The following is a 24,935-nucleotide window of genomic DNA, read 5'->3' on the forward strand; positions in this document are numbered from 1 at the left end:
AATGGCTACCTATTCTATTTTGAGAGTTCCCCAGGGACTCCCCAGAGATCATTACCTACCATCTCTTTAAGATGATAGTTTGATGGAAATCAATCTTCCTGTTAGAAAAATCTAAAAATAAGGTTTCTGAGAGTGTGCTAACAATTCCTTTCCAGGAAGGTAAATTAAAGTTTTAAGAGATATCAGAAGTGCTTGATTCTAGAGATATTACTGTAGCACTTTTGAGAATCCTTCTTATTCCACCCTATTAAATTTGAGCTAAGAGTTCCTAAGACCTCATTCTCCTCCAACAAAACAGTACCAGACCTAGAATTTTTGCTATTAACTGTGCCCTTTACACTCTCTGTATATTACAAGATCACAAATCACAGGAGAAAACTACCTTCCTAGGCTAGAAAATGCTTACAAATTTTTTTCATATCTCTAAGTCATGTGTTCTTGATAACATCTTCGTTTAATCCTGATTCCCATATTCTTGCACAGTTTAGCTCAGTTCATAGCTCAGCTTTTTCAAGTTGTCATGCATACCACATGTTGATTTCTATTCTCGTCATGGATTCCTAGTCCAGCTCAGGATGGTCAGGCAAATCCACCACATTCTGCATTAGATCCTCCATGGAACTGATTTTATTTCTACCCTTACTTCAATATTGGGGAAAATAGAAACAGTAATTCTCTTTGAACCTCTGGAACTCAAGAACTTTGAAAAACAATGTGTCATAACTCATTAATTATGTGGTTTTAAGTGTCAGTGGTTTATGAATCATTCTCCTGATAAATTAATCATTAATATAATATTTTATTGAGAATTTTGAATACTGACTAACTTGTGAATGAATTTGAAAGTTGTTCTGAATAGAGATCTATTTTAAAGCTTTAGTATATATAGGCTTATACTTCCAAAATGACTTGTGATATAATTCAAAATATGTCTATTAATACTTTGTAGAAAGTCACTATTACTTCATTCCTAAAGAGCAAGTTTGTTTCAAATGCCATATGCTTTTATCATCTCCCAGAAATTCATCAGTTTCTAAACTTGAGGGAATTATGGGCTCACTAGGGAAGCTCACTCCATGGTCAACCTCGAATGGTTAGAGAATGGAAACTCTGGTTTATTAATTATTTTGCCTAACTGAGAGTCTCCACGTACTTTAAAAGATAACCAGTGTTTCACAATTTCAGGTGAGTTTGCACTAGCATACTTAGTGCTGATATCTATGCCCCCAACGGCACTGCTTAATTCACATTCAGCTAATGTATCTGAGCTCCTGCTACCATTGGTGCACAAGCTGAAACCTAAAAATATAAATCTTTGCCCTTGTGGGAGTTCAACATCTAGTGGGACTGAGAAATACCTACAATATAAGTACTGCAATCAAAGGAGAAGAGGAGTGCGCTGACAACTCAGAGGAGGCTTAGGCCCAGCACCGGATTTCCAGGCTGCCGTCCTCTTCTCGCCTTCTGCTGTCCCCGGGCCGCGCTAGCCATTCCCGCGGCTGCGTCCTCCGCCGCTCCGTTCCCGCGGCTGCATCCTCCGCTGCTCGATTCCCGCGGCTGCACCCTCCGCCGCTCCGTTCCCGCGGCTGCATCCTCCGCCGCTCCGTTCCCGCGGCTGCACCCTCCGCCGCTCCGTTCCCGCGGCTGCACCCTCCGCCGCTCCGTTCCCGCGGCTGCACCCTCCGCCGCTCCGTTCCCGCGGCTGCACCCTCCGCCGCTCCGTTCCCGCGGCTGCATCCTCCGCTGCTCCGTTCCCGCGGCTGCATCCTCCGCTGCTCCGTTTCCGCGGCTGCGTCCTCCGCCGCTCCGTTCCCGCGGCTGCATCCTCCGCTGCTCGATTCCCGCGGCTGCACCCTCCGCCGCTCCGTTCCCGCGGCTGCATCCTCCGCCGCTCCGTTCCCGCGGCTGCACCCTCCGCTGCTCCGTTCCCGCGGCTGCATCCTCCGCTCTGACTCACCCGGCCCGTTCCGCCCCGAGCGCGGCCTTCCCGGGTTTCCTGGCTCATCACTGCTTACTCGGCACCTCTGCGTGCAACCCCCGCTGGAGCCACAGCACAAACCCGCCTGTGAATGAGCGAATGGGTCACCCTCAGCCCCAGTCTCCACCGCCCGCTACTTTTGCCCATGTGCTCATTCGGGTCAGAAACCCCGCAGGCACCCCTGATGCCCTCTTCTCTCCATCCCCTCGTATCAGTGTCACATTTTGCCTAAACCATTCTCTTTCCTCCACCTCCGTGTTCGTACTCTGACTTCGCCATTCTCTAAGCAAATCCAGAGCTTGTACAACGGACGACCGCCTGCCGAATGACCCCGTCTCCAGGGTAGGCCAGGGCCAGTGGAGGAGGTGGAGCTCTCCGAGTGTCCGAGGCGGGGGAGGCTCCTGCAGGGAGCCGGCTTAGGGGTGACGGAAGCCCCGAGAAGCCCGCGGAGGCCAGTGGGCAGCTGGGAATGAGCGACGCTGTCTCACCGCCCCGTTTAGGGGCTCTTTGAGGTAGGAGGGGGAATGTATTAACATTTCCTCCTCAGCGTCTGCCATAATACAGTATTTTCAACGTACTCAACAATGGCAAAATGTTGAATGAATTACTCATTCTCATAATCTAAGATCTTTTGACTTAGAAGTTTCTAGCAAACTTGCTCCTGCTTTAGGCCCAACTTTTCAATATATCGTACCATGGAAACAACTTGAGTTATTTGTTCTTCCGATTAATTAGCTTCTAGATAAGACATTTAAACTGTCAATGGATGAAATACAAATTTTATCATACCGTTTTTAGGAAATTGGGTTCATTGTAAAGAAAAAAAGCATTTTCATTTTTTAAAACAATTAATCTTTACAGCTTATAAAGTAGATATTAGATCACAGAGGCTGAGATTTTTACATTGTACCGTCTCGGTTTTGCATAGTAAGAGTCTCCCGCAGGTCCTCGCATTGGAACACAAGTTCACGCTCCAGCTGCCACATGAGTGTCCTACTGCCCAGGTTACTTCCGTAGATGACTCTCACTGCGATAAGCCTACAGCTCTCAGTGTTTTTGTTCACCCAGAAGATCAGTTCATCCCCGGATTGTTCAGAACACCACACAAGCCTGACAAAAAACCTGAGTACACAGATGGATGAACCAAATGGGGCTGTCGGAAGGAGACAAAGGTAGAAGAAGAGTATGTTCTTTGAAGCACAGTACAAGCTGCAGTTGTTGAAAAAATCAATAAAAGAAAAACATGGACTTTGAAAAAATGAGATTATATGTATTTTAAAGATATTAAAACAAGTAAGCACAGCAAATATGTATCAATAGTTAGCATGATCCTAGATGATAAGGTGAAAGATTAGAAATGAACAGAAAGTCTGGAAATGCAATGATGCATTTCTGCTGCAGAGTGTACTTATTGGTGACACTGAGACACAAAATATTCATTTAAGCAGGAGTCTCAGTTAGAAACAGATGTTGTGTGATTCAATTACAACCTAAATTGGCTTATTTATCAGACAGTTTTTCACTAAAGTTTGTTTTTGTGAGATGACTTTGTTTTGTTTTCTCATCCTTGTAAGAGTACTATTCGTTGCCATCTTATGCATTTAGTCTCCAGGTTACATTTCTTGATAACTGTCATTTTGTTTGATAGAGAATCGTCTCCATAGCAGTAAATACATATTCCTTCACTTTCCTTGCTCTCTTGGTTAATAAACAATATCAAATATGTCTCTTCTTCCTTTTTTCCAGTCATTTAATATCTCTGAGTGTCAGATTTCTCATAATACCTCCCTTTTTCAAAATCAAGGAGATGGGCCAGATGATTTTGATCTTCTTAGGTTTTTAAAATATGTATAATTATTGCTTAATGAAATTCTCATATGGACATCAACCTGCATAATCATTACAGCTTTTTTTGGTTGGAGGAAATAAAGATGGAATCAATTTAGCATGAGGAAAGTAAAGTTTGCTGTAATGATACAAAGAAAGTTTATAAGAAGTATAGAAGTTTATATATAAACTCTATATAAGAACTTTATATTGAAGTATAGAACATTTCCAGACCTCAGGAGAAACTAGAAATAGGAAGCAGGAAGTTCTTTATGAACTCAGCCATTCGTTCTCTAACAATGTCAGATTCTTTCTCCTATGGCTCTTTTCTGCATCTTTCTCCATTTTCTTTCTTCTTTGGCAGACTGGTTTCCTCTTTTTATTCCCGCTCCCCTCTCTGACCTCATGCTCGCAGTGCAGCCCTAGTTCTATGTCATGACCTTTGCACTTGGCACTACGGCTGCTGGATCAGATTCTTGTGTAGTTGTTGAGTCACTAAGTCATTTCTAATTCTTTGCGACCCCATGGACTGTGGCCAAGCAGGCTCCTCTGTCCATGGGATTCTCCTGGCAAGAATACATAGAAAACTATACAAAAAAGATCTTCATGACCCAGATAACCACAATGGTAAGATCACTCACCTAGAGTCAGACATCCTGGAATATGAAGTCAAGTGAGCCTTAGGAAGCATCACTATGAACAAAGCTAGTGGAGGTGATAGAATTCCTGTTGAGTTATTTCAAATCCTAAAAGATGATGCTGCATTTAATATGCCAGCAAATTTGGAAAACTCAGCAGTGCCCACAGGATTGGAAAAGGTCAGGTTTCATCCCAATCCCAAAGAAGGGCAATGCCAAAGAAATGTTCAAACTACTGCACAATTGCACTCATCTCACATGATAGCAAAGTAATGTTCAAAATTCTCCAAACCAGGCTTCAACAGTACGTGAACTGTGAGCTTACAGATGTTCAACCTGGATTTAGAGAAGGCAGAGGAACCAGAGATCAAATTGCCAACATCTGTTGGATCATCGAAAAAGCACGAGAGCTCCAGAAAAACATCTACTTCTTTATTGACTATGCTAAAGTCTTGGACTGTGTGGATCACAGAAAACTATGGAAAATTCTGAAAGAGATGGGAATACCAGGCCACCTAACCTACTTCCTGAGAAATCTGTATGCAGGTCAAGAGGCAACAGTTAGAACTGGACATGGAACAACAGATGGATTCCAAATCAGGAAAGGAGTACATCAAGGCTGTGTATTGTCACCCTGCTACTTAACTTATATGCAGAGTACATCATGCGAAATGCCAGGCTGGATGAAGCACAAGCTAGAATCAAGATTGCTGGGAGAATTATCAGTAACCTCAGATATGCAGATGACACCACCCTTATGGCAGAAAGCAAAGAAGAACTAAAGAGTCTCTTGATGAAAGTGAAAGAGGAGAGTGAAAAAGTTGGCTTAAAACTCAACATTCAGAAAACTAAGATCATGGCATCCAGTCCCATCACTTCTTGGCAAATAGATGAGGAAAAAATGGAAACAATGAGAGACTTTATTTGAGGGGCTCCAAAATCACTGTGGACAGTGACTGCAGCCATGAAATTAAAAGACGCTTGCTGCTTGGAAGAAAAGTTATGACCAACCTAGACAGCATATTAAAAAGCAGAGACATTACTTTGTCAACAAAAGTCCATCTACTCAAAGCTATGGTTTTTCCAGTAGTCATGTATGGATGTGAGAGTTGGACTATGAAGAAAGCTGAGTGCCAAAGAATTGATGCTTTTGAACTGTGGTGTTGGAGAAGACTCTTGGACCCTTGGAGAGTCCCTTGGACTACAAGAAGATCCAAACTGTCAATCTTAGAGGAAATCAGTCCTGAATATTCATTGGAAGGACAGATGCTGAAGCTGAAACTCCAATACTTTGGCCACCTGATGCAAAGAACTGACTCATTGGAAAAGACCCTGAAGCTGGGAAAGATTGAAGGTGGGAGGAGAAGTGGATGGTAGAGGATGAGATGATTGGATGGCATCACTGACACGATGGACATGAGTTTGAGTAAGCTCCGGGAGTTGGTGATGAACTGGGAAGTCTGGTGTTCTGCAGACCATGGGGTTGCAAAGATTTGGACACAGCTGAGTGGCTGAACTGAACTGAACTGAGTCATTCCCTTCTCCAGAGGATCTTTCAGACTCAAGAATCGAACCTGCATCTCCTGCATTAGCAGGCAGATTCTTTTGTACTGAGCCACCAGGGAAGCCCATCAGATCCTTTATCCAATAGCAAATTTTGGGGAGAAGATTCTGATTGGCCCATCTCATCTTCTTGAGTCAGGCACAAGTTTGTCAACTGCCTATAAATCATCTGTTCTTAAATTAGATATCTACTCTTCATTCCAAAGGTGGGAGGAGTGCAGAATCACGTGATATAGAACGTGGTCACACTCAGATAGTAGGAACTGCAGGCAGGGCAGTTTCCACCACAGAAGTTTCTGTAGAAGTGATGTACAGCTCGGCTACAATCAGTTTAGGGGGAAAGTAACCTAAGTTTTGGAAAGACTGGATCTCAGAGTTCAACTAAAATGACATAAAAGTTTTATAAGGAACAGAGAGGTGTGCTTGGGACCCCTTATGATGCATAATGTGCAATCAAATCAATGAAATATAAAATACAAATGTGTGCAAGGGATATAAGTTCTCCCTCTTCACAGTTTGAAAAGGAGGGATTGCTCATATGATCCTTCTGAGTAGATGCAGTATTATTAGATGTTAAATCAATATTTTGTCTCCTCACTATTGAATTGGTTTGAGTTGTGTGCTGATTGTGGAGGCAGCTAATAAGAGACTTTCACTTTTCCAGTCCACTATGCAGTCTTCTTAGAGCTCATTTTGTTAAAATATATACCTCAATATATTTGCCAAAACCACATAACTTTTTCACTCCTCTGATGCTAGATAATTAAGGATTTTTTTGTCAATGATTTCTTATGTTAAAGTGGCAAATTATGAACCATCTAGTGTTAGCATTCCTTACACAAAGTTTTAAGGAATATATTAAACGTTTGAGTAGACATGTTGAGGATATTATTTTACTGATAATAAAGTTATCTTACTGATACTAGAAAGGAAGATATTTTCATTTAAGGCAGAGTTCATAACCTTGACACTATTGACATTTGGAGTCAGTTAATTCTTTGTTATAGGGGACGCACAGTGCAGTGTATTAGGCTGGGGAGGACACCTGGCCACTCCCCATAGATGCTAGTGTTACCAAGTCCAAGTTCTTACTGGTCACAACAAACCAATAAATCAAAAGGTGAAGTATTAGGGCAAGGAATAGTGGCTTCATTCAGAAAGCCAGAAAAGTGAGAAGATGGCAGACTAGTGTCCCAAAGAACCATCTTATTCAAGTTAGAATCCAGGCTTCTTTCATAAAAAAGGCGAGGCAGTGGGACTGTTTGTTGTAGACTTCTTGATGCCAGAATCCTTTGTGTTTTCAGCTGTCAACATAGGTCTGGTCACCATGGTTCCTGTAAACCTCCAACAAGACAATTGTATGCTCTGCTCTGCAACTTTTCATCTCAGTCTAAATGGAGAAGTGTTAAACCTTCAAAGGTCAAGCCGATGAGGCAGATCATGAAGGGCTATTACGCATGTTTCACGCTATGGGAAACAGTCTCTTACAAAGGCGCAGAGCCAGCATGACTAAGCACCAGCCGCAGAGCACAGAGATTAAGGCTTGAAAGAATAGATCCCATCGGAGTCAGGGCTGTTCTTCTCCGCGATGTTAGCTGCACACACAGTACTCTCAGCTGTGACAAGTGAGACTGTCTTCAGACATTGCTAAATGTGCTCTGGCTGACAAAATCATCCAGTTTAAAACTACTGCTCTAAAATGAATGTTACCCTTTTCTATCTGACTCACTTCACTAAACCTAGTACCCTCTAGGCCCATCCATGTTATAAATGGCAAAATTCCATTCTTTTTATGGCTGAGTGACATTATATATGTGTGTGTGTGTGTGTGTGTATCCATATCCATTTATCTGCTGATGGACACAAGTTGATTACATATCTTGAAAAGACAAATACTGTATGTTGTCACTTATGTGTGAAATCTAAAAAGTAAAATGAATGAATCTAACAGAGCAGAAACAGACTCACAGACACAGAGAATAGACTAGTGGTTACCAGCAGGAAGAGAGAAGAGGGGAGGGGCAAGAAAGATAGGTGTAGGGGATCAAGAGGTACAAACTTCTGTGTATAAAATAAATAAGATACAAGGGTATATTGTGCAGCACAGGGAATATCACAAATATTTTGTAATAACCTTAAATGGAGTATAATCTATAAAAATTTTGAGTCACAAATCTGAAACTAAATTGTGAATCAACTGTACTTCAATAAAAATAAGTATATAAAAAATATTACATTTATTCTCCAAAAGGACTGCTTTCATTTATTAGAAATATTTTCTTACTTCTTTAAGCATTTTTAGATTTAAAAAGGATGGGTTTTGGAAATTTCTGACTTGATATTGTTTATCCTGCTTTTCTTCAATGAATCAAATTCTCTCATGCCTGAATTAGCCTGACCAATTTAGTTAGGAATCTCATACCAGCTAATCCCATCAATGTGCTTCAGTGTCAAAGAATCTCCTATGGCCCATTGTTTCTAAATGTGTCACACGTCCTGTCAAGGAGCAGCTCGCCCCCTTGAGAAAGGTAGTTGAGCACGTATCATACACCTGGAAGGAAGATGATATTAGAGTTCTTGGGCAAAGTAGCAAAACCTTCATTTGTTTCTGAAAACTTGCCATCCTCCCTGGAGGGCTCGCACTTTGACCTAATGAAGAATTAGTAGAAAATCTGTTGTGTTAGAAAAAAAAAATACAGCAATTTTAAGCCCTTCTTTTTCATCTAAAAAGCAGAATACACCAAAGGATATCTTAGGCTTTATCATATGCAGATATATATGACTGTTAATATTTATACTCAAGTGCAGATAGAAAAAAAAATTTACTTAAAATTCAGAAACTAGTTTCTTCGAGATGTAAACATGAATTCTCTTAGGGAGAATTTGCCTATCTCATGAGGTGGTAAGAATGAAATGTTATAATATATATGAAGCTCCATGGAAACCACAGAGCATATAGCATTTTCTAGAAGGAAATTATTATCATGCTTGTGGTAAAATATGCATAGGATGGAGATATTACTCTGTTTTAAGTATTGCCATATTGTGCATAATTATCATCACAATTATCATTAGTTTCAAAAAGTTTTTTGAAGGTTATCAAATTCATGGGTCCATATTTCCATTTATCATAGAATCAGGTCCTAGGTTAAGATGATAACCCTAGAAATGCATAAGAAAAGTCTTAAAAGGTACTTGTTCTGTATCACCCACTTCCTAGAGTAAAATACTAGCATCCATTGACCAGAAAGAAGGCTGAGCATTGAACTGATGCTTTCCAACTGTGGTGCTGAGGAGAAGACTCTTGAGTGTCTCTTGGACTGCAAGATCAAACCAGTCAATCCTAAAGGAAATCAACTCTGAATATTCATTGGAGGGACTGATGCTGGAGCTGAAGCTCCAATACTTTGGCCACCTGATGCAAAGAGCTGACTCATTGAAAAAGACACTGATGCTGAGAAAGATTGAGGGCAGGAGGATATGGGGGCTACAGAATATGAGATGGTTGGATGGCATCACTGACTCAATGGACATGAGTTTGAGCAAACTGGGAGATAGTGAAGGACAGGGAAGCCTGGAATGCTACAGTCCATGGGGTCACAAAGAGTCAGATACTACTGAGCGCCTGAACAACAACAACATAAATTTCCACTGAATGATTTCTTATTGCAAATAGACTAAATTACTGCTTTAATTGGGAAACATGGTGTGATGTTTAGTCAATATTTATTGAAAACAGGGTGAGTTGTATAGAGCAAAGATCTCAGTACATGTGTATAGGTCTTTCTTTACAGGAAACAAGAGTTTCCAGAAAAGGAAAGGGAAAAGTACACACACGCACACACACATGCACGCACACACGCGCACACATGGACATATGCATGCACATACACACACGCACACATGCACACATGTGTACACACACAGGCACACACATGCACACACATACACGCACACAAGTGTGTGTGCACACACATACACATACACACACGTGCATGCACACACACACGCACACAGGCACACATGTGTGCACACACAGGCACACACATATACACATACACACATGTGCATGCACACACATACACGCACACACGTGCATACGCACACACGATTGCACTTAATTTATGCAGTTACTCAAACTGACGTTATTTTCTCCTCCCACTCTCCACTGTTTACTTACCACAAGCATATTTTAATTATAACATTAGTTAATAGAATATTATCTGTCATCGCAATCATTTGTACTTTACAGTAAGTTTTTCCTCATCACACAGTAAAACTTCTTTTAATGAGGAGAATGCAGCGTGTGGGTTTTGCCTCCTGGTCTCATTGTGATGAAATCCTCTGCGGCGCTCAAGAGAGCTGGAGGTTAACGAGCATCCATTCAGCACGGGCAGTGAAACGTAACCCATTGCTCGTCATGCTGATCCCAGTGCCAATGTTTACAATAATGTGTCTTGAGATAGTTATTAATTATATTACATTGTCTGAATTACAAATAAGACCCCAACAAGACTTACAACACGGACAAGTGCTTATTTTCATGGTTACTGGGGTCTTTCTGCCTACAAGATCTTTTATAAACATCTCTTTAAAAGTGGTAATGCTTGTGAAAATAAATATGTACATTCCAAGTAGTCTGGAAGTATGATATTAATCTTTAAACAGCAGTGAACAATTTTGAAGATAATATATTTGTTTAGCATGCTAGTTTCTAAAATACCTGCATCCTAATTTTCCTAAGCAATGTTTTCAATAAGCCAGTAAAATGCTATTATTTTTATTTTAGAAGTGAGACATTGGAGATAACAATGGGTTAAGTTAGTAGCTCATGGTTACATAGCTCTATAAGTGGTAGACTTTGGCATCAAGATGTTTTAGAATCTAAGGCTCAGAATCTGTCCAATCCGTTGTACTGCATGAAAAAAGGTATGATGTCTACAACTTGAAGAGTATGCAAATGAGAATGTTAGCAATTGAGAAGTGTACGTAACCCTGTGGGTTCTCTTTTTCTGTTAAGTGAAGGTAAGGTGGGAAAAGTTTTAGACCTATAAAAGGGATATTGTATGAATAATATTGAGCAAATGTCCTTCTCATTGAACAAGAAAGAATTAAATTATTGTAAGTCTGTTTCTGAGTAAACAATGTAAACATTCTTGAATACAGTGGTTAAAGGACATTGGAACTCATTGCTCAGAATAAATATTGAAGACAATATTATTTAGGATATTTCAGAAATGCATGAATATCCATATAGGGATCTAGATGAAGTACAGTTTACCCAGATGTAAGACATGAGCAGAGTCAGTGAACCAGTGAAGTTGTTCAGTCGTGTCTGACTCTTTGCGATCCCATGGACTGTAGCCTACCAGGCTCCTCCATCCATGGAATTTTCCAGGCAAGAGTACTACAGTGGATTGCCATTTCCTTCTCCAGGGATCTTACCGACCTGGGGATCAAACCCAGGTCTCCCACATTGCAGGCAGACGCTTTACCGTCCAAGCCACCAGGAAAGCCTGAGCAGAGTCAGTGTTTCTCAAATCAGTTCAGTCACTCAGTCATGTCTGACTCTTTGCAACCCCATGAATCGCAGCACACCAGGCGTCCCTGTCCATCACCAACTCAAACTCATGTCTATCGAGTCGGTAATGCCATCCAGCCATCTCATCCTCTGTCATCCCCTTCTCCTCCTGCCCCCAATCCCTCCCAGCATCAGGGTCTTTTCCAATGAGTCAACTCTTCGCATGAGGTGGCCAAAGTATTGGAGTTTCAGCATCAGTCCTTCCAATGAACACCCAGGACTGATCTCCTTTAGGATGGACTGGTTGGATCTCCTTGCAGTCCAAGGGACTCTCAAGAGTCTTCTCAACACCACAGTTCAAAAGATCAATTCTTTAGCGCTCAGCTTTCTTTAGAGTCCAACTCTCACATCCATACATGACCACTGGAAAAACCATAGCCTTGACTAGACGGACCTTTGTTGGCAAAGTAATGTCCTCTGCTTTTTAATATGCTGTCTAGGTTGGTCATAACTTTCCTTACAAGGAGCAAGGGTCTTTTAATTTCATGGGCTTCCCTTGTGGCTCAGCTGGTTTCTCAAAGAGTTGTATGTATATACATACATACATACATACATATATATATATATATATATACACATACATACATATATATATATATAAAACAATGTCAGTATACAGAGTTGTGCAGGAGTTATGCTGTGTTTTCTTAATTGTTGCTAATGCATTCAGCTAAAACTATTGACAGATAAATGTCCTTTAAAAGAAAAAGTGAACCATCTTTTTTAATGATATGGGGACCCACAACTTAAGCCTTTATGATGTTACTGTGACCTCTTATTCTTTTGATGGACAATTTGCCTGGTGGCTCAGATGGTAAAGAGTCTGCCTGCAATGCAGGGGACCTGGGTTCCATCCCCGGGGTTGGGGATATACCCTGGAGAAGAGAATGGCAACCCACTCCACTGTTCTTGCTTGGAGAACCCCATGGACAGAGGAGCCTGGTGGGCTCCAGTCCTTAGGGTGGTGAAGAGTCAGACACGACTGAAGCAAGTGAGCAAGCACACAGCACTCATGTCCGCTCTCAGGCCAAGTGCATCTCCCCATCCACATGTTCTACATAAACTGCTTTTTATGACTGATAGACAAGGCATAATTTGCTAGAAAAATCCAAGTAATGGAAACTGATAACCTTTATAAGGTAAACAACGCTATCCATTCAGATGTATTTGCAGTTTAGAGCACATCTTTTAAGCACAGCCACTTTTAGTTATTATTTAACAAACATACTCCTTCAAAATAGTACTATAAATACAACGCCCAGGGGTAGATATTTGTGACCATAAATCTCTAAGTACAACTTCCCTTTACGGCCTTCCCCATGATTCCATGACCTTAACTCCAAAAGTTAAAATTCAATTAAATGGATTTACTCTATATTGGTACAAATGCTTCTGCGTGCTCTAGTACTTCTAACTTGTTGGCTGCCTTATACTTGGAGGTGCCACTCACAGCATGTTCAGATGCGACCTCATAGCAGACCACAGAAGGCTGAGTCTCTGGGCATCCACAGTACATATGCTATCAGGTTCTTAACAAAAAGGCTTTTAGCTGAAGATGACGATGATGATGATGATGGTAAAATTCTTTTTTTTTTTTTTTGGTTTCCTTTCTTTTACAGGATTATACTCTCACCATGTATTTCCAGCAGTCTTGGAAAGACAAAAGGCTGTCTTATTCTGGAATCCCACTAAACCTCACACTAGACAACAGGGTGGCTGATCAACTCTGGGTACCAGACACCTACTTTCTGAATGACAAGAAATCCTTTGTGCATGGGGTCACAGTGAAAAATCGCATGATCCGCCTGCATCCTGATGGAACAGTTCTCTACGGACTCCGGTAAAGAGCTTTGTGCTTCATATTTTATTGCTGTTGCGCACGTCGTTGTTTAACTTTTACTTTTGGAAATGGGCAGAAGGGAGAGAGGCAGGTAGGTAAACATGTAGACCCTCCAATCTTGATAATAAAATTAGATTAAAGTTCAGGAAGATCTCTTTAGAACTATTTGAGCTAAAGCGAGACAACCTTGTTCATCAAAGGTAAATGATTTGTCCTTACCTTTAAATAATAAACATAGTAATAGTCATATGTTTTTTCTAGACAGATTTCACATCTAGTTTATTCTTGGTTACATCTTTTTTTAAGCAATCGCTTAATTATCTCAGGTCTACCCAGACTCAATGTTTCCTGGGTATTCTGTGTAGCTACTTGATTATGAAATTATTATGCATTGGAAAACAATATTCTGAAGAAATTGGAAAATATTTTGTTGGTGACTCTGAGAAGATTCATAGTGATTTCATTCCTTTAAATTTATGTTTTCACTTTTTTTTCATATGTATGATCCACTTTAAGTTCATTGTTCTGTTTCTTATGAGGTAGGGGTTAGGGTTCATTTTTTTTTCCATAGGGCTATCCAGTTATTCTAGCCCTATTTATTGAAAAGTCTTTGCTTTTCTCATTAGATTGTGTTGGTACCTTTGACTGGATAAGTGGGGTCTATTTTTAGATCCTATTCTGTTCCTTTGTTCTCTATGTCCATCCTTAGTATCACACTATTTAATTACCATATCACACTATTCAATTACCATATCTATAAGGTAAGTCATGAAGTCACTTAAGTCTTTCAATTTTACACTGGCTAAGATTGTTTTGGAAATGTTTATACCTTTGCATCTCGCTATATAACTTCTAGGATCAACTTCTCAATTTCTATCCAAAAGTGTCTGCAGGAATTATAATTGAGATCTCTACATTAGTGCAGAGAGAATTGACAAAGTTATGAAGCTTTTTAATCCATGAATATATCTTTATTTATTTATCTTTTATTTTTCTCAGCAATATTTTTCATCACACTGTATTTGTTTATTTAGTAAAGAATCAGTATAAAAGAGGTATTGTACACTGATAGAGGTCTATTACTAACCTTCATGTAGTTAAAAGTTTACGAAAACTTTTAGGCTATAATTCAAATCAGCTTCCAGTTTTACCAAAAAGTATCTGAATTGTAACATTATTGTAGGATATGAAGTGTGGTGGTTCTTTAACCTTTGTTGTCACCTTTTGTGATCCCTTTGAGAAGCTGATGAAACTCTCCTATTCTTTTAGAGTGGTCATAAGCACCCTAAAATCCTTTTATATAGCATCAGTGCCTAGCTAAAACTGTACTTAAGGGCCAAAAGTCTACAATTAATGTGTGTCTGATATCTGTAAACATATGCAAGTGAAAAGAATGCATCTGTGATAAAACTTTTGAACTTAACCTGATGGTTGGTTATCTAGCTGATAGCTTTGGTCGTCCTTTGCACAGTGACATAGTATCAATTGATCTTGGCAAAATAATCTTTGGAATTTTCCCACCCTTTCAGTACCCAAGGAACTGTCAACTCCAGTTAAAAATCTCTGACCTAAAATCCTCTCAGAAAAAATGATGAAATAAACTGACAAGTCTCTTGAGTATACTGACATTACTACAGACAAAATCTCTTAATCCAAAAGCACAGTGATAGTCATTAGTGATGGTCATACAGTGGAAATCAGTTGTGATTTTTCTATTACCTATGTGGCTTCCATCCTATATAACTAAGATACAAAGTGATGAATTATCCTTATAAAGTTTTCTGGGAGAATAATTGTATAACCCATGACCCAACTTAGTAGGCTAATGGGCTGCAATGTGTACATTCACTGTATGTGATTTTTCAACTGTATATAAAAAGTTGTTTAAAAAAAAACAAAACTAGGTTTTTTGCAAGTAGGACTGTGGGTGATATTCTCGGTTTACAGAGTCTCACTTTCAAATTTTTTCTAAATTATTGGCAGTCTCTACCAATGGCAATGCTGCAAAAGAAGAAAGATAATTGAGAACCATGAAGTTGAACATTTGAACCTCATTTTAAATTAAGAAAACTGAGGCCCAAAAGGGGAAAGGGCCTGATCTAAGGGACAGCAAATGATAGAATTAGCATTAAAGTCCAGATCTCGACTCCCGTGAGAATGGCATGCTTTTCTCACCCCACTGTCTTCCAGACACACTTAAAGTCAACGCCTTCTTCCAAGTTGCATAGCCTTGCTTTCTCCTCTTTGGAGCCAGCCCATGACTTTGCAGCGAGGAGCCCGGCAACGGATCTGTCAAAGAAAACACAAATCCTTCATCTACTACCTGGTCTCTGTTCTCTTTCTGGCATTAGTTTTCTCTATAAAAGCCTCACATCAGTTCTACTACTTTTCCCTTCCTCTGTCTTTCTATCTCGTCCCTCACAGATTAGGTTTTCTTTTCCCTGGAGGTGAAAAATGTCCTGGAGAAACCTTAAGGTGTAACAAAGAACGCATGGCAATCTGGAGTCACAGGCTCAAAGCTGGGCTCATTCTCTGACTGCTTGACCTTGAGTTATAAACTGAGCCTTACTTAGTTTTACCAGGTGCAACAGTGGGCTAATGACATCTGATTCATTACTGGGAAGTTTCTGTGAAATAACGAGTATGTTAGTACATGTAAATACTAAGCTGTATTTCTTTAAGTTATTGTACCTGATATGGCCTTACCATGGTATAAGCCTTAGTGGAAAAGCTGTATAGTAAGGTGTTCCTCTAACTCCTGCATGTGTCAGTGACAGAGTACAGTTGTTCAACTGAGAAAGCATTCACTGAGCGTGTATTATGTACAGTATACCTATTATTCTGTCCCTGGGAATAATTATCCAGAAACTGGGTAGAAATTTGTCATTGCAGCAGAGTGGGGGCACCTGGGACTTTGAGCCAAAGACACTTGTGGCCTGACTAGTTTGTACCCTTCAATAAGCTATTTCCTCTTTGAGTTTCAGATTACTCAGCCTTAAAGAGACAGGGATTGGACAAAATCATCCCTAAATTCTCTTTCAAATCTCAATTTCATTGCTTCTATGATTCTATATCATGGCTTATTCATTTTCAATCCTCCGATATAACATTTTCTAGGCTTAGACAAGACAATCTTCACTTTTCTCTTTGTAATTGCCTTTTTGATAATAATTGCCATTGTCACTTCCTAAGCCCATGCACCAGAAAATCCTTATAGTATAACATAGGTATTGACATAGTTATGACCATACCGATTCTAGACAAAGACTCGGGAGATTGAAACTTCTTGCTTTATCCATAAGTCCAGCTACAGTCACTATGAATTGAGACCATGTATCACTGGGGTTTTTTTTTTTTAAAGGAATTATGGTGTCAATGGGATTTTCTGAATGTACCTGAAAAGCCCTTTAATCAGGAATTCCAAAATCATAAGACCATATCAGTAAATGGAATCCACATTTTGCTATATTCAAACTCAGTGTGAGATGCTATGACTTAGTTTATATAAAGACACAAGAATAGAGTTAGCTGTTTGCTATTTTTGTGACCTATGTCAAATCACATTTTACACACCAGAGATGGCACACAGTTCTGTAAATCTCTAAAATAAGAGAAGTGTCTGAAGAGGTCCGGTGCTCCTGTGCAAAGGTATGCAGCACAGAGAAGATGACTAGACTCTGTTGTGCTTCTTAAGCTCCGATTTCCCTCGCTGCAGCAAAATGTGTCACACCAAAAAATAACCCTGCAATCATTATTACTTCCTCTTCCAGTTTGCCAGGAATCCATATAAAGGATGGACGTCTGTGACGTGCTGTAAGATGTGGCAGGCGATGAGATTTACGCCCATGAGCCTGAGCCCTCCGCCCTGCTCCTCTCAAGGCTTATGTCACTTCCTTTCTTACTCAAAGTGGAGACCAAGTATCAGCTGACTCTGTTGGGGTCCTTTAATGGACCGGAACCTGGTGGTACGGAGTCAACAATAAGAAAGTAAAAGAGAGAAAGAGAGAGAGAGACGAAAAAAGACCCGGGGACCTAAGCTCCGATGGAGCAAAGGTGCTTTAATGATTTTCCTATGAGTATATATAGGCTGTGGTACAAGAAACTTCTTTTGGGAATGATAGAGATCAGAAAACCAAATGTACAGCAACCATTACCAAGGGAACAAGGGGTGATGTCAGTCACAAGGCCAGGAGACAATCCATATCTCAAGAAAGGGGAGCGAGACTGAGCAGTTTCGTCCTAAGGAGAATGTTTCCTAAAGGAGACCAAGCCTGCCTCACACAGTGACCTCAGTCCCCGGGAGCAGCGTGCTGTTCCACCTGAAGAGGGAGAAGGACTCACGAGAGACAGCTCGCAGGAATCTTCCCGTCAAACACCCCTGACAGACTCAATGTCACATGTCAAATCCTTAAAACTCTGTCTGTCCTCCCCTTCTTTCACTGAACTCTGAGAAAGTTTCTCTCTTCCTTCCACGGCTAATCTCTCCACGTCTGCATTTAATCTTATTGTTGGACGCTCTTCAGATTTTGCTCTCTTCTTTATTAAATCTTCCCCTTCTGGTGCCTTCACTTCTCTTTTGTCTTCAAGCACAATTCCTCAAATAGCTTTGGTTTCCTCTATTTCCTCACCATCCATCTATTCTGTAGTCTCCAAAGGCATGGCTCCTACCTGTGTTCCGTTCCTAAAACAGCTCTGTCAAAAATTACCAGAATTATTGCTGGTTCTCAGTCTATAGTCTTGACCTCTTTGGATGATTTTAAGAGTATTGATTTACCTTGACTTCAGAATTTCCAAGCACAATTTTTTCATTATTCTTGTTCTTCTGTCTTTTTGCTGTTCTCTCAATGTTTTTTGTCTCTGGTTGTAAACTAGAGGGGTTCCTTGAATTTTGAACAACTCATTGAATTTAACAGCTTAAATACCTATAATATGAAATCATTGAGATTAGAAAAATATTTTTAATTGTTTGCCGAGCGTCTGTATGTGGAGGCTTGCCCTGACAGTTATTACTGACATGACCCCTATTTTGCATTATCTGTTTTCCCTAAAATCAGCTCTTCCTCCTTACCCAACTACTAACAAAAGACATCAGCCTCATAGTCAATAGACACAGACATGCAGGCGTCTTTGACTCTCGACCTCTTTTGTCCCAAGATCCAATCTGTTGCGTCCTCTTTATCTAGAGCACTGCCATGTCCAAACCGCCCATCACCTCAGTTAACAGCTCCACTCTGGCCAACTTCCCATTTTAATTTTACTTGTTCTCATTGTTTTCATCATATTCTTCCTACAGTGCATGTCAGATCATATCAATCCCACATTAAAAAAAAGATAAACCAAAAATCTCTGCAGTCCCCATAAAATTAAGTTTTCATTCCCCTGTCTGGAAGCTGAGACCCTCTGCATATGACCAAAGTGTCTTTCAAACATTTTCTTTCTTTATGAAACCTAAACTTTTATAAAACAATTTATTTCTCTAAACACATCTAGTGCCTTTCAAATTCAAGTAGATCCCAATTTTTTTTTAGATCATACTTATACAAAAACTATTAGTTCTTGACTTGAAATTCACATTTAACTGGGCACCCTATATTTCATGTGGCAACCCTCCAGCCCTGCTGAAATGCCCTCTCTTCTTTATTCCCATATAGCTTCCCCTTCTCCACCACTTCCTCATCTCTCTTCTTTCCTTAGAAGCCTCTCTCAAGCCCCATTTTTTTCACAAGGAATTTTACAGTATTCTCAACCAGATAAAAACTTGTTCTCATCTGATACCTTACTTCACTTTAATCTCCTAAAGGCCCATGAGATTTATAACTCTCTTAGGATGTATTATCTCTCCGTGTCTTAGAGTTATTTTCCTGTGATGCAAACAAGATTGTATATTTGTTGAAACAGTAAACTGTTATTTCTTTCACCTTTGTATCCTCTTTCTCAAACCAAATAAATGTTTGAAAAATTGAAATGAAAATTTGTAGGATGCAGTGACCTAACTCACAATAGTGGTCAGCTGCAGCATTTCCTATGTCTAAATGATGGCTTTTAACCGAAGAACCATCTTCACTATTAAGGACCAGATGTGTACTGCCTCTTGTCCAAACATGATCCAGCTGGCTGAAAAGCACAGATTGTCTCCGAGGCCTCGCCCTGTGGGTGCTGAAAGATTGTGTTTATCTTTCCTCAAAGATGGAAGGCAAGGAACAACCTAATTCTCAGAAGACATTTAGTGGTGTATTTAACTGCCTTAAAATGCTCTTTGCCTCCCTCTCCTAGCCCGTGCCTTGGCTCTTGTTTCAGACTTCCACAATGTTATTTTCCTGCATCTCCCATCAAAGGTGACCTTTCAAGGGCTACATGAGGATGAGGAATGGAAGGGGTCATTTAAAGTATTCCAGCTCAGTGTTGGCTCACACTGAGACCCCATACATTGCAGAGTGTGTATGTGGGCTTGTGTGCCCCACCATAAGCACATACAGAGTAGAATGTGCATGTCACGTCATTCTAACTAATACTGATAACAACTCTATCAGGAATTCAATGAATACCCAAGTATATACATAATTGAAATTATTCTATACATCAAGCACTGTGCTGGAGAAGGAAATGGCAGCCCACTCCAGTGCTCTTGCCTGGAGAACCCCAGGAACAGAGGAGCCTGGTGGGCTGCCGTCTATGGGGTTGCATAGAGCAGGACACAAGTGAAGCGACTTAGCAGCAGCAGCAGCAAGCGCTGTGCTAAGTGCTCCACCTATATTGTCATGTTTAAGCTTTGCCATAACACTGTGCACTTTGTACTATTATCATTTTAGCCTTACGGATATCAACAGTAGGAGAGCGAACCTAAGTTTTCCTGTCTCATAATTTATTATTAACTTTTTAAAAGCAGGTCCAAACAGGTACACACCTTGGATTTGGCTGCTACATTTATCTAAATTTTCTTTTGCTCTAAATGTTTCCTATTCCTTTATTTTCTCCCTAGAAAGTTTTTTTCTTAAAGAACTGTGCTGTTTTTTGTGATTGTTTCCACTTGTACATCTGTTCTTTTATGCCCCATGCTGCTGCTGCTGCGGCTAAGTCGCTTCAGTCGTGTCCGACTCTGTGCGACCCCATAGACGGCATTTGGTCACTAGGGCTGCTGTAACAAAATGAGTGACTTAGAAATTACCGTCTCAGGGTTTTGGAGTCAGACGGTTGCTTCCGACCACGGGCTGCGAGAGACGGCTCAATCCAGGCCCCTCTTCCGGGCTTGCGGGTGACGACTTCCGCCTGCGTCACGTCCTGCCCGCGCCGCCGTGCAGCCCGTTTCCTGTACGGACCCCAGTCACATGGGGTTAGGGCTCACCCCGGTGATCTACTCTAATCGGACTACTTCCGGAAGCCCTTACCTCCAAGTGAGGCCACTTCTGAGGGACTGGGGATTAGGGCTTCAACACACGAAGTTAGGGGGCGCGATGCAGCCCGTAACAGTAACAGTTTCAGCAGCCACTGATAGTCTTTGCCCAAACCTACTTAGAGCTTACGTAATGACAGTATTCTACCACCCTCTCCTTATTTATTAACTGGATTATTCTCTAAAGCACTTCCTCTCACCAACTGTTTGGCGGTCTGGCGGTCAAGCTGGTTCAGTGACGGTAAGAGCAATGCTTGATGGCTCCGTCTATGTGGCAGTTTCCAAAACAAGTTGCTCGCTGGAGCTCCCCCACACACGACCACTCGGTGCGGCGTTTGGTTGCTTATGTGTTTACCACTGTGAAGTCCCTGGTAATAACAAGTGTGTCTGTGTCAGCCCACTGCAGCTGTGGTTATTTCTGACCCTCTCTGTCTGACCTTTGGCCAGCAGCGGCCTCTCTGAGTTGGCACCTGCGTTCTCTCAACATGACCTCAATGGTCCATAGCTTCCTGGCCTCGGGCACGTCGGCTTGTATTGATAATTCTGTATCCCAGAAGGGGATAAAATACATCAGGGGTTCATATTGATGTTTCTAATTCAAATTTAGAATTTCAGGGCTTTTATTCAGCCTCTTTGATTTTGTTTTTTGTTTCTTTTTTCTTCATTGAACACACTAATTCTTAATGTAATAACATGATTATTTACTTTGTCCTGCTATTTGTAATCATATCTGTGAGGCTGCCAGGGTTAATACCATGACAGGCAGCCTGGATTAAGTTTTAGCTTCCCCCGAAATGGTAAGATTCCCTACCCCCATCAGGTAACCTGGAGCCAGCCAATCAATATGCGCCCAGTAAGAGACAAAGGGAAAACTGAAAAGCCCGCGAACGCCCAGGTTTGAAAAAGCCCGTGAAAGTCTGTACCAATAGAATTGCTTTGCAAACATGTAACCAATCTGCTTAAGCCAGCTACTAATTGCTTATGCATATCTTATAAATTTGCTAACAGCTTGGGCTCGGGGCTTTTTCTGACCCTGCACCTTTGTGATGGGTGAGGCAGAAGGCCCTGGCTCGAGTCAGTAATAAACTTCCCTTTTTTGCGAGTTGCATTGTCTTAGAAGCCTTTTTTTCTTCCCGCTCGGGGATTCGGACATCGGGCATAGCAATATCTATATATGTATGAAAGTGGAAATTGCTCACTTATGTCCGACTCTTTGCAACCCCATATACTGTAGCCCACCAGGCTCTTCTGTCCATGGAATTCTCGAGAAAAGAATACTGGAGTGGGTAGCCATTCCCTTCACCAGAGGAACTTCCCAACCTGGGTCTCCTGCGTCGCAGGCAGACTCTTTACCATCTGTGAATAGCTAATAGTATGTATAGTAGCTTTTAAACAGAAATATCAATTGTTAGTGCCTTGTATTTAGCATTTTTTCCTGAAGATCACTTCTAGGAAGATAGTTGTCCGTAGAAGATGCTTTTGTTGCTTACCATTATAGAAGTGAAAATAATGAGAGGGGGCACACAGCAAAAATGGGAATAGCTCTGCCAAGTGTGTGCGCTTTATGAAATGTACACAGCTCTGTCGGGTTCTCTCATACATACCAATGACTCCAAATTCCAAAGAGATGCTTCTTAAGCTTCAAGTTTCAGAAATGAATCAAATCTTTACCCAAAACTTGTGGCCTGATGGGGATTTTGAGAACTCTGTTGCTGTATTTGCTTACTAGCTCTACTCTGAATCGATTTTTGTGATGTTCTTGACACTCCCTGCCCATGAGCTGTGCATGAGAGTAAAATCAATGGCTACGCTTGATGAATATAAAAGAAAAGCAGGGTTTCCAACTATTCCTTGAGGGATCATCTCTTCCTGCCTTGTTTTTCATGATAAAGCCAAGTGTAAATTAGAAGCAATTATCTTGATAATATAGATTCAAAGAAAAAAAAAACCCACCACTATTGATTTTTAAGCAATTTTGGGGTCCTAAATGTTTCATATTAACTTTCTATATTGATTGTATACCCTGAAAAAAATCTCTTTCTTATAGACTTTCCATGTAGAGACAGTTATGATTACATTCTAGACTCCTGGGTAGATCACACAGGGCTGACTGTGAGATAGGCTGGGAAAAAATATTGTTGAGTCGACTTTCAGGGAATAAATAAGTGGGCTGATGCAGTGTTTGCAGAAGAGGACTGGTTGATATTGACAAATGCATTCTGTTAAGGGAAAGAAATGTGTTACTTCAAATGGAAGAGAGGAAAAGCAGGGCATGCATAAAGAACAGGTAGCTCACTTTATTAGAAGCAATGCCTGCAGACTCTATAATTCCCACCAAGGAAGACAGTATTGTTATTCACCTCACAATGTGGTTGCCTTATATTTTAGAATTTCATCAGTGGAGTACAGAGAAAGCTATTTAAGATGTTCTCCAGTGAACAGGCTGTTATTTCTGCCTCTCAATTTTTTTAATTTTTAATACTCTTTATTCACTTAAATGTGAAAAACTTTATGATTCAATGATTTTTGTTAGGGTCTCCTTTTAAATAAATATAGTATTATGACTAATTCAAATACTAAATGAGCAATTTAAATAATTATACACTACAGATACTATTTTGTGGTCATGTGACCTGTGGCTATGCCATTATGGTTAAACCTCCATCATTAAATTGATGTAAAAGATTAAGTAAAAAAAGTGACCATAAATTATCTGAAAAAGAACTACATCTCCTCAAATTCTTAATCTTGATTGAGTCAGGATTAATGTGAAATAATGATGTTAAATGTGTATGCTCTGGAAAGAAGGAAAAATGAAAGAAAGAATGAAGGAAAGGGGAAGGAAGAAAGGAAAGACAGTAAGAAGGGTAGGTGGAAGGGGGGAAAGGGAGACAAAAACGGCAAGCAAAACCAAATAGCTTAGAAATATGTCATGAACTTTAGATCTTTGCTATCATGTCACCAGTGACACCATTTCCAAGCATGGTGAAATATTAGACTCTGACAGTCATGCTTCATTTACTTTGAAATTTTCTACCTGGTTTCTTCTATTCTCTCCTCTTAATCCTATCCTGCCGCCCACTAGCAGATTTTTTTTTTAAATAAAGCACCGTTGTGTAGCACCTCTCTCCGGCTCAGGAACTTAGACTTCCAGTTACCCACCGCACCACAGCTTCTCTCCAGATACTCGTCACACTGTACGGTGAGATTACCCTTCCCACGCAGCCTCACTTAAGATCTTGCCCAAGCATGAAGCTTTACACCGCAGTGTGGGCTTCATTTCACCTTCCCTAATTATTAGACTGATTCTTATTTCCTAGCCTCTGGTCAGTTGTTCCCCTTCTTTTTAACTCAACATTGAAAAGTATTTCCCTCTATTTTTAACTGTGTATTGCTCACAGTCCAAGACCCAAGTGAGAGATCACTCTTTTTCTTAAAATCTTCTCTACTTTAACCCTCATAGTCTCCTTCTCCGTAGTTATACAGACCTTGGAACCTCTTTCAATATATCGATTATGAAATGTCCTCTCCAATTATCTACTGTTTCACATGTGTTAATCTCATCTCCCCCCAAGCTGTGTAATATTTTTTTAAATAGTCCATTTTTTATATTTCTTTCCCCACAGTGCATACAACAGTTAGCATACACTGAGGTGGCTCAGTGGTAAAGAATCTGCCTGCCAATTCAGGAGACACGGGTTTGATCCCTGGGTCAGGAAGATCCCCTGGAGAAGGAAATAGCAATCCACTCCAGTATTCTGGCCTTGGAAATCCCACGGACAGAAGAGCCTGGCAGGCTACGGTCTATGGGGTCACAAAAGAGTTGGACACGAATTAAATGATATCAGAGCAAACGGCACACTTACCACCTTACTTATTTATTTTTAAACCTCAATCTTGCTCTTAACGATGTATCTCCCTAACTATGGTTTTTGTGTAGTCAGGTTTGCTGAATTTTAAGGAGAAATCTTACCCCTTATATGAAAATAGAAACACTATGAAAATGAAATCTTTACATGAAAAAGGTTAACTCTAATGCTTAAAATTCTGCTTTACCTAATGTGTAGAGGGCATCTGGCTAAGAGTGAGTGTAAAGCATGTTGAGATATGAGGAATAT

The 24,935-nt window shown here is 40.5% G+C and overlaps 1 protein-coding gene across 4 annotated transcripts in view; it reads left to right on the forward strand.

The window, feature by feature from the left end:
* The window catches only part of GABRB1 (gamma-aminobutyric acid type A receptor subunit beta1), a 400,975-nt gene that overhangs the window by 140,666 nt on the left and 235,374 nt on the right, over window positions 1-24,935 (forward strand). For all 4 annotated transcript variants that reach the window (XM_065907309.1, XM_065907310.1, XM_065907311.1 and 1 more), the window contains one exon: window positions 13,207-13,427. In XM_065907309.1, coding sequence (XP_065763381.1) covers window positions 13,207-13,427 — 221 coding nt within the window. The remainder of the gene's footprint in view (window positions 1-13,206; window positions 13,428-24,935) is intronic.

Source organism: Muntiacus reevesi, chromosome 16 (assembly GCF_963930625.1).
Source record: "Muntiacus reevesi chromosome 16, mMunRee1.1, whole genome shotgun sequence".
NCBI classification, from domain to species: domain Eukaryota; kingdom Metazoa; phylum Chordata; class Mammalia; order Artiodactyla; family Cervidae; genus Muntiacus; species Muntiacus reevesi.